Source organism: Dendropsophus ebraccatus, chromosome 2 (assembly GCF_027789765.1).
Source record: "Dendropsophus ebraccatus isolate aDenEbr1 chromosome 2, aDenEbr1.pat, whole genome shotgun sequence".
NCBI lineage: Eukaryota > Metazoa > Chordata > Amphibia > Anura > Hylidae > Dendropsophus > Dendropsophus ebraccatus.
The window spans coordinates 37,224,234-37,234,931 of record NC_091455.1 but is presented as its reverse complement, the minus strand read 5'-3'; the positions used below and the strand labels follow the sequence as shown (position 1 = coordinate 37,234,931).

At 43.6% G+C, this 10,698-nt stretch overlaps 1 protein-coding gene across 1 annotated transcript; it reads left to right on the top strand.

Moving 5' to 3' along the window:
• The first annotated feature begins 121 nt into the window (after positions 1-121).
• On the top strand, positions 122-10,588 carry MRPL38 (mitochondrial ribosomal protein L38). Its single transcript, XM_069957362.1, has 9 exons — positions 122-227; positions 1,663-1,842; positions 3,744-3,881; positions 5,483-5,691; positions 5,771-5,843; positions 7,414-7,459; positions 7,548-7,706; positions 7,790-7,926; positions 10,297-10,588. The coding sequence occupies exons 1-9, from the start codon at positions 164-166 to the stop codon at positions 10,431-10,433; spliced, it is 1,143 nt and encodes a 380-aa protein (XP_069813463.1). The 5' UTR covers positions 122-163; the 3' UTR covers positions 10,434-10,588.
• Positions 10,589-10,698: the final 110 nt, after the last annotated feature.

Sequence of the window (10,698 nt, the reverse complement as noted above, 5' to 3'; positions counted from 1 at the left end):
GCCCCACCCATCCCGAAACTCTCCTATGCTGCACTTTGATTGGTCGGAATATAGTCACATGCTGATACATTTCAATTGGTTGCTTTATCAAACTGCCTCGTTTTGATTGGTCAGTGGAAGCTGTATCTCCGCCTCCTTCTGTCTTGGTGCTTTGACAGAAAACATGGCGGCGCCCTTGGCTCGGATATCAGTGTGGCCGGTGACTGGGAGGACTCTCAGTACTGCGGGTAACGAGGGAAAATGGCGACAGCTCCTGATGGCTAATGAGCTTTCTGTCAGTTTGAATGATAAAGCTGTGTGACTAAGGTTACATGTGTTTATGAGCGAGCAGCATGGGGGTTGTAGTAGTACACCACGTGATATGCATATAATATAATACAAAGGGGGCACAAGTTGTAATGGTGCAAATAGAGGAAAACACTGAGACTTGTCAGGAGGCCATTATGACCAGAACAAAGGGCCAGGCCCCGGGCCAGGACCTGTAGGGCTGTAATGGGTATATACAGTCCAGTTCAGCTGGTTTCATACTAGCTCAGATGGGAATCCCTGATGAAGCATACTGGTCACATAACGCAGGTTGGGGATACAGACCACTGGCAGGGTACGGGAAAGGTGAATTATGTTTATAACTTGGGCCTACACAATAACTGGAGACGCGTTGATGATGCTGTAGCTGGTAACTGGCGGTCACATGGAGGTGTACAGCATCATTTCGGCCATTCAGTCTGTGAGTGCACTGCTAGGATAGGTGTTGTGCGTCTGGAATACTGGTAACATTTGTTCCATGTGGGTTCCCTACTGGAAGGAGGTGTGGTGCACTGCTTCCACCTTTCACCCCAGCTTTCTTCCTTCTGATATCCCCCTCTAAACCTACCGACGTTCTGTTCTCCACCAACTGATCAATGCTGCTAAAGCATGTATTCCGCTTCTGTGGAGACGCCCAGATCCTCCCAGTGTCTCCAGAACCTGAAACGTAAATTGTACAAGACTTAGTGTCACTGTTGTTTTATGTCTTTTTGCAGAAATCAATAGTACAGGCGATTTTAAGAAACTTTGTAATTGGGTTTATTAGGCGAAAAATGCAAAATGAAAATTTTTTTATCATGAAAAAGCAGTTAGAAGCTCTCCCCCCTGTCTTTATTGTTCTCTATGGAGAGAGGGAGATGAGGCACCAAAACAGGACAACAAAGAGTTAATTTACAGCTACATCACCACCAGGCTCTCTCCTCTGACAGTCAGCACTGACCTCTCTGACCTCTAAATACCGGCTTTCACACAGTTCCCACTGTGTAATCCTTTGTTCTCTCCTGGCGACTAATCTCCCCCCTCCCCTCTCCATAGGTTACACAGGGCTCGACTGATGTGAAAGAGTCGAGATTTCCTGATAATGAGCAGTGAATGAGGGAGGGAGGGGGGGCCTGGGGAAAGTCTTTTTGAATGCAGATAATGGCATATTTGAGTGAGTTATAGTGAGTTTGACGTTATTGATGTAAGAATCTGTTTCTGGATCCCTCAATGTAGATGGGCGTTATGGAGGTGTAAGTCACAGTATTAACTGTAATCTATGATGGCATTTGATAGTGGCGCCCCCTACAGATGTGCTGTGTTTATACAATGTGTTTCTTGTATATTCAGCATTTAATAAGTTTCTTCTCTCCTTAGCTGCTCTGTGCCGACGAGCCGCTCCTTTGGGTCCTTTTCCCAATGACCAGTTTAGAGATAAGGATTTGGAATCTCTGAAGAAATATCGTTGCTTCAGAAAGTATTACCGATACGCTGATAAAGAGAGCAAGAAGACGGGCTGGTGGAGGACGTACACACAGTTCCTGTACCCAGAGAAAGGTAAAGTGTTAATATCTGCCCATATAACCAGTGTACCTGGCTTAAAGTGTCACTGTCGTGAATTTTTTTTGCAGAAATCAATAGTCCAGGCGGTTTTAAGAAACTTTGTAATTGGGTTTATTATCCGAAAAATGCATTTTTATCATGAAAAAGCAGTTTGAAGCTCTCCCCCCTGTCTTCATTGTTCTCCTATGGAGAGAGCTAAAGAAAAGACCAAAACAGGACAACAAAGAGTTAATCTACAAATCCCTCACTCATTATCTGTTCTGACCATCACCACTGACCTGTCTGAGCTCAGATTACAGCTGTCACCCAGCTCAGTGCCTGTAATCCTCTGTTATCTGCTTTCTGCTGCCGGCTAACTCCCTCCTTCCTCCTCCCCCTCCCCTCTCCCTAGAACAGACAGGGGACGTCTCCTGCAACAAGTCACAATTTTCAGATTTTTCAGAGTGGATGAAAAAGAGGAAGGAGGGGGGGACCTGGAAAAAGGCTTTTTACATGCAGATAATGGCAGATTTGGCTAATAAACCCAATTACAAAGTTTCTTAAAATCGTCTGGACTATTGATTTCTGCAAAAAAAAAAATACGACAGTGACTCTTTAAGTATGAGTAGGATATAGCAGAATACACCTTCTAAGGAAGTATTCCGTGCATGGTCTGTAAATACAGATGATGTGCTACAGAACGGTGTTCGGAGCTCGCGGCATCACTATGCATAAACTGTTTTGGAGCTCCCAGCATCATAACAAATCATGTTACCGGAAGTTCTGTAATTCCAGTCCATATGAATGGCCCCTAAGGGTATGGTGCACACTACAGAATCTGTGCGGATAACTTCCAGCGGATTCCGTGCGCGCTCCTGCTTGAAGTTCCACCCGTCCATGGATTCTTTAGTGTGCACATACCTTAAGGGTGCGCTCACAAGTCATATTTATTTTTTTTACGGAGAAAACTCCAAAGTCATTGTTTTAAACTCAGATGTGAAAACAGCTTAAAAGGGTAGTCAGGGCAAAAGATCAAGGCATAATAAACAAGTGGAAATACAAAATCTTAGAATACCACCAGCACTACTCCATCCACCAGGCTATAATATTGTATGCTCTTGGACTTTTTCACACTCAGGACTACATATACGTGCAGCGGAGGTGCACCTCACAAATAGTCGTATAGTGTAGACAACAAGTTCAGTAAAAGCTGAGGGCACTCACCAGAAAGTTGCAGTTTATCTTTATTCCAGCATGTAGTTACAAACTTCAGTGATGCATGTCGCTATTCAGCAGATTCCAAACCACTTAACATAGACAAACTAGACATGATGGCCATTTCGCGTGCATGCGCGCTTCATCAGGTCAGAACACCTGATGAAGGGCGCATGTGTGCGAAATGGCCTTCATGTCTAGTTTGTGAGTGCCCTCGGCTTTTACTGGACTTGTTGTCTACATAATAAACAAGTTATACTTACCCATCCACTCCTGCAATTACCCACCCCACCCCATCTGTCTACTCTATCTCCCATACTGTACGTTTAGATCTCAGGACTGAGATGTGCTGTCATCATGAGTTATAGCCAGGCGGAGCACACCTTCATGGCCAGCTGCCCAATCTGACTGATAGAATGATATAGGCTCTATAGACTATAATGGAGTGCATCAGTCAGAGCGGATAGCCAGCTGGGCAGTGAAGCATGCTGTCACTTGCCTGATCTCACTATGGGTCGCAGGATTGAGAACTATCTAAAATCTGTAAATGACAGTAATGCCTTAATGGGAATGAGGCACAATAACCTGGTTCAAGAACTGGAAACTGACTTCACTAAAAACATCCATCTTCTTTCTATTGGATTTTCACATGTCTCAACTCTGCTCTCAAGGAAATAATAGAGCTTTTATTTGTCTTCTAGATGAAAGCGTGCAGAAAGTTGACATTGGCTTTCCCTATATGTCCTCATCTACAAAAGAAAGATTGAAGGTCCAGAAGGAAGTGCTCAAAGCAAATCATCAAAATCCAGAGCTAGAAAAAGCCTCGCGTCACCGCACATGTATGACCACCGCCTTGTTGTTGTCTTTAGTATCTTGCTCGATAAAGGGATGTTCAGTATGGTTTAACACCAGAGGTTTCCCTGGAAAATTCTTAGTGTACACAGAGACACCATTGTATGTAGAGAGACACTGATTACAAGGAAATCACATGTGGCGGTAGAAGACCACACTGTGAAAGGCTTATTGAAGCACAATGATGAAGACTGGGGCATTTAGTTTGGCCCTCCATAGCAGGCATATGTCCGCAAATTGGATGCATAAATATCTGTGCACAGACGGACACAGGCCCTATTCATGTCAATGGCTCAAATGTAGTCAGCTAATAACTATATAGGGGTCATTTTCCAAGCGTTCAGTGGTTCCTTGGATTACAAGCATAATTCGTTCTGGGACTGTGCTTGTAATACAAATCCACTCTTAGAGCAAAGCAGTGTTTCCCATAAGAAATCATTGAAATGCAGACAATTGGTTGCACACCCCAAAAAATCATTTTTTTTATTCTGAATAACATGTAAACCATATAAACTGAAGTTACTGTAGAGTATAGCAATCGGCATGTGGAGTATAATCAGTATGCTGAGTGTGAGTGCAGGCACATTATAGCAGCAGTGTGAATAGCTGAAAGTAAGTGCAGGCACATTATAGCAGCAGTGTGTATAGCTGAGTGTGAGTGCAGGCAGGGTAACGCAGGAATGGAGGGGATGAGAAACACAAGGGCTGACAGAGACTGCAGGGAGCATGAAGAAATGAGCAGGGCAGATGTGGGCACATACATGCAGCGCACTCTGTCTGGGAAGAGAGGGGTTACAGCTATGGAGAGATTACGTCCATAGTCCTGTCCCCTGATGCAAGCCCCAGCCTGAAGTGTATTTGCAATGATTTGGAAGGTGAGGGAGACTTTCTGGGTTAGAGTACAGGGCTGTAGACCCCGCTATGCAGACCATGCCCCTCCTCCACTTGCCCTCCCACCCAGTACAGGGAGCTCTTAAACCAAAGCAATGCTTTTAAACCAAGTAACAATTTTGAAAATCTGTGAGCTCTTCTTGGGCTCAGACTTTTAACCAGGGATGGAAAGCTTTGTCTGTCCTAGCATGGTATGAATTGTCATTTAGCAACATAGGGCCGCAGATGCCCCATGACTGCAATAAACCATAGTACACTCCACTTTTAAGTTCAAGTAAAAAACACAAGATTTGGTAAATGAACCACTGGTCCATTAAAACCAAAAGGGCCCACGGCTGTCCATGCCATTAATATTTCTACACCCCATTTTGACATGTTGCTGACATATTGGTGTCAAGGAGGATACAAACATAAACAAGCCCAAGGGGATAATATACTTGCACCTGGATTTTTTGCTCCATCCCATTGAGGAGATTGACGTATCATCCATTATTACATCTTGGGATGTGAAAATACAGCCCTGGCTTTCTGTTGCTGCTGTATAATCTCAGTAGGATGAGGCATGGTGAATGTATTAGAAAGGTTTAGGGGGTTTCTCCTCACATCTGACATGATGATCTAGTTACATCTGTTTCTTGATGCCTGTGATGTGTCATCATTCTGCTTGTAGGATAATGGATTCTTTGTCTTGTCCTAGTGCGGATTCCTTTGGATGAAGTGCGGGCAGATTGGGAAAGGACATGGGGACCCAATCACATACAGAGAGTAGCCGAGCATTATGGGGTGTACAAGGATCTTTTTGGAGAAGCCACGTTTGTTCCCAGGGTCATGCTTAGAATCCAGTACAATGCTGCAGAGGATTCGGTCATGCCTGTTTACTATGGGAATGTGATTACTCCTACAGAGGTTAGCTCCCCTATATCGTATTCTGACACCAGACTGAACACATAGACAATTACCTGACCCACAGTTTATGTTCTTGCAGGCTGCAGCGCCCCCAGAGGTTTCATTCGAGGCAGAGGAAGGCTCCCTCTGGACCCTACTGCTGACAAATGCAGGTTTGTAAGAGAACACTTTGGGGGACATTTATCAAGGTCTTTGCGCCTGTTAGGTAAAAAAAAAATCGAATTATTCACCTATTTTTGGTCTAATGGTGCGTTTACACAGACAGATTTATCTGAGAGATCTTTGAAGCCAAAACCAGGAACAGACTATAAACAGCGAACAGGTCATAAAGGAAACACTGAGATTTCTCCTCTTTTCTAATCCATTCCTGGCTTTGGCTTCTAAAATCTGTCAGATAAATCTGTCTGTGTAAACGCACCATAAGCTTTATTTATGAACCAATATTCGACGGGTGACTTTTTTTTTTTTTTTAATCTGCCTGTTTTGAGTATTCACCCACACGTTAGCACTATCCGGGATTTGCACCCAATTTATCATTTGCAACTTTTTAAAAAGTAGCAAAAAACTGGTGCAGGCCTACGTCTGGTCAGCCTCACAGCTATTGAGGTTTTAAAGGGGTTATCCAGTGCTACAAAAACATGGCCACTTTCCCCCTACTGTTGTCTCCAGTTTGGGTGGAGTTTTGAAACTCCGTTCCATTGAAGTAAATGGAGCTTAATTGCAAACTGCCAACAAAACACAGTAATCACTGAACTCAAGGAGAACAGTGAAAAAAACTCCAATGAAGTACTCAATTAAGAGTCTCCACTGATGCCCCCAAAAATGTAAATATGCAAAACAAGAGTCCGTGGAGTCTCAGTTGCGAGTCTCAAAACACGGGATAGCCAGATATCTCTAGCCTGTTGCCACGGGGTGCCTCCATGATGGGGAGAGCACCACACCACCCTGATAAATAGCCCCTTAAGTCCCACTCGGTTGCGAGTATTGGAACATAAATAGGGAAACACCAGGGTGGCCCCTTTTTGTCAATGTCTAACTCAAGGTGTGAGTATTGCGATCATGACAAGGGCTTGCCAAGGCAGGCTTCCATCCACAGACAGCCGTTTTGGGGTATTTGCCCCTTGTCAGTGTGGAGCAGGATTCTGGCTAGTTGGGCAATGACAAATCAACCAACAAAACACAGTAATCACTGAACTCAAGGAGAACAGTGAAAAAAACTCCAATGAAGTACTCAATCAAGAGTCTCCACTGATGCCCCCAAAAATGTAAATATGCAAAATAGGAGTCCGTGGAGCCTCGGTTGCGAGTCTCAAAACACGGGAATAGCCAGATATCTCTAGCCTGTTGCCACGGGGTGCCTCCATGATGGGAAGAGCACCACACCACCCTGATAAATAGCCCCTCAAGTCCCACTCGGTTGCGAGCATTGGAACATAAATAGGGAAACACCAGGGTGGCAACAGGCTAGAGATATCTGGCTATCGTGTGTTTTGAGACTCGCAACCGAAACTCCACGGACTCCTGTTTTGCATAATTGCAAACTGCACCTGAACTGGAAACAACAGTAGGGGGAAAAGTAGCCATGTTTTTGTAGCGCTGGATAACCCCTTTAATGCAAAGATTTCCACATAGAACTTAATGCATAATCTGAAAGTTTAGCGACATGATTGATATTTCTCCATTTTATGGCAAGTGCACTTTAATCCTGTGCTGTATTCCCAGATGGCCACTTGAGGGACACAGACTCTGAATATGTGCACTGGCTGGTGTGAGTATCTCAGTGTCCTTCCTTGCACATGGTTCTTGTTTTTTTTCCTTTAGGTTATATTCTCACATTGTCCTGTTTTTTTCTGTAGAGGTAACATTCCCGGTAACCAGGTACTTTCTGGAGAAGAAGTTTGTCACTACTTCCCTGCATTCCCTGCTAAAGGCACAGGATACCACAGATATATATTCCTCCTGTTCAAGCAAGAACAACGCATTAATTTCAGGGATGAGCTGCGTCCAGACCCATGGTAGAATCTTTTTTGTCTGTATTTAATATCACGACCCCCCTGTTTTATTTAGATGCAGATATTTAGCTATAATTTTATTACAGCCACAGCCTGAAGTTAAGAACCTTTAAGACATTGGATTTCTACAGAAAGTATGAGGACAAAATCACCCCCGCAGGCCTGGCTTTCTTCCAGTGTGCATGGGATGACAGCGTGACCCATGTGTTTCACCATATTCTGAGTGAGTAATGGACACATTATACTAGTGGTGAGGAACCTTTTCAGTTTGGTGTGTCAAAATGCGGCCGAAAAAACTAGCATCGCTCGGGCAGTGTGTCACTTCGACAAAAAAAACTAATTTTGTGATATTTGTGGTTTAAATAACAATATATACCCCCTCCCCCACCGACTTGCAGAATGGTCTGGTCCACATCCAATCAGCAAAGAGTGCCGGGTGATGTGTAGCACACGTCCAGCAAAGGGCAAGCCTGTCCAGGCAGCACTGCTGGAGGCTGCGGAGGCTGTCATTGCTGCACCGTTGAGTCCTTATTGGCACCTGGCCACATACTTCTCTGTATGCAGTCACGTGTCAGTGCTGACACACCTTCATATATTCGCCTTCACGGCATTATACTGACCTAAAGGTCCATTTACACAGAAAGATTATTTGCCAAAGATTTGAAGCCAAAGCCAGGAATGGATTTGAAGAGACATCTCTGGCTTTGGCTTCAAATCTTTGGCAGATAATCTTTCTGTGTAAATGGACCCTTACTCTGTCTGCTGTTTTTAGGTAATAGGGAATTAGCTTAATCCACTAAAAATGACTGTTACATATGTGTTTAGTGTAATCTTGTTCAGCTTTTACAGGACACCATTATAGAATCCCAATGAACCTCTTCAATGACATTGTGGTCCATCAGATGCTGTTGGTATCTGGCATGTAAGGGATCTGCAGTTTCTGTTAGGACTTAAGGCCCTATTCCACGGAATGATTACCGGCCGATATCGGCCTTTACGACCGATAATCGTCCCGTGGAATACAAGCCAACAATCAGCCAACATCGTTCATGTTGAAAAACAAGCATGTTGAAAAACAAACAACTGATACAGCAACGATCTGCTCAGCGGAATAGGAGCGGCAGCAGCACACAGCTGCTGTATGCTATGGGCTGCCCAGACGATCACCTGGGTAGCCCCCCCCCCGCACCTCCCCGTGGCCCCTCCCGTACTCACCCGCTCGCTGCTGCCATGTGGAATAACTGCTAATAGCGCTCGTTTGCTCCTCATAGTCGCCCCGTGGAATAGGGGCCTTATTCCCTGTCTCTCATCTAACATAGAAGCTACAGATGGGGAAACCCTGTAGTGGACTATTTCCCTGCCTGGCATGATGTATCAATATGATTTCAGGAGTGGAAAAAGTGTTTGAATCTTTGCAGCACTGTAATAAAACAGCTGTGTTATTACAATTCCATAACGATTCAAACTCATTTTTTCATGTATCAGTATGATGCCAGGAACAGGAAAAGTCTCACTACAGGGCTTCCATGTTATACTGGATGTGGGAATAAGCCCTTTGTTTCAATTTACTGCAGGAGATTGCAAATAATGGCTCAGATGTGAACATTGCCTACAATACCATGTGTCAAAGGTTGTGCTGCTTACAAGCAGGGATCTTGAAATTGTTATTTACGTAGGATATAAAAGTATATTTTACGTTTTCATTGTACAATTATTTAATGGCAAATTGTGCTTTCTGCAACCAAGACCTTATGCGTATTCTTACTTGCTGACTGCAAACAAAACCCGTGGGTGGTGTGACACTACAGTTGTCTCTTACTCTGTGGATGTTGACATGTACCAGAAATGCTGGCAAATGGAAACTGACCTATGGTATGGCTTTTACAGTCTACAGACAAACCTTTTTAATGTAGAGGGGTTAAATAATGCCACACGTCCATAGAATAATCCATGTGTTAGAATCCTGCCCTCTGTAAGCTGCAAAACTAAGGGCCCTATTCCACCGGACGATTATCGTTTGCATAATTAACGATTAACCATCTCAAACGACCGCTATTGTGAAAGACCTCAAAACGTTCACTTATTTTCATGGAACGATAATAGTTACTTATGATCGTAATTGCGATCGTTTTTTTCTTCGCTATTGTGTTCGTATCTATTGCGAACGACCGAACGATGTCTTATTCAATGCAAACGAGCAACGATAAAAATAGGTCCAGGTCTTATAAAGCGATCAACGATTTCTTGTTCGGTCGTTAATTGTTAACTGCATTTCAACCTAACGATTATTGTTTAGATTCGAACGATTTAACGATAATCTGAACGATAATCGTCCGGTGGAATAGGCCCCTAAAACTAAAAGTCTACAGTTAGGAGTCTCTTATTTTAATAATGACCCAGTGTCCTGTATTGTGGCGCTAGAGAGCAGTTTCTTCTCTCTGAAGTACACATTGCCCTTCACCCCTTCTGGGTGGACTGCTGGTACCTTTGTATAGTAGGTACATGGAGAGACCAAACACTTTCTACTACGAAAAATATATAGTGCATCAAATTTTATGCAACTGAATATTGAGCTTCTCTTTTCTCCCCCTAGATATGAAGGAACCAGTCTTCGAGCACCAGTTCCCTCCAATTTATCATCCACCTCAAGTGAAATTTCCTCATCTTCAGCCTCTAAGATATTTGGACCGATACCGGGACTCTGATGAGCTAACATATGGCATTTACTAATACAGCCTGCCTAATGAATGCAGATCTTTGTGACTGACTGTATACTAATGGCACAACACAGAACAAAGAAGCCATTTTACACAGGATGTATCTGTACCACCCAGAAAACACTGGTCAAATCAGATTCTTTTGTATTAAAGAAAAAAAAAAAAGTTGGTTATAGTTTGCATCTCTCGGTTATTTATATATTTAGGCGGAGATTTATCAAACATGGTATAAAGTGAAACTGGCTCAGTTGCCCCTAGCAACCAATCAGATTCCACCT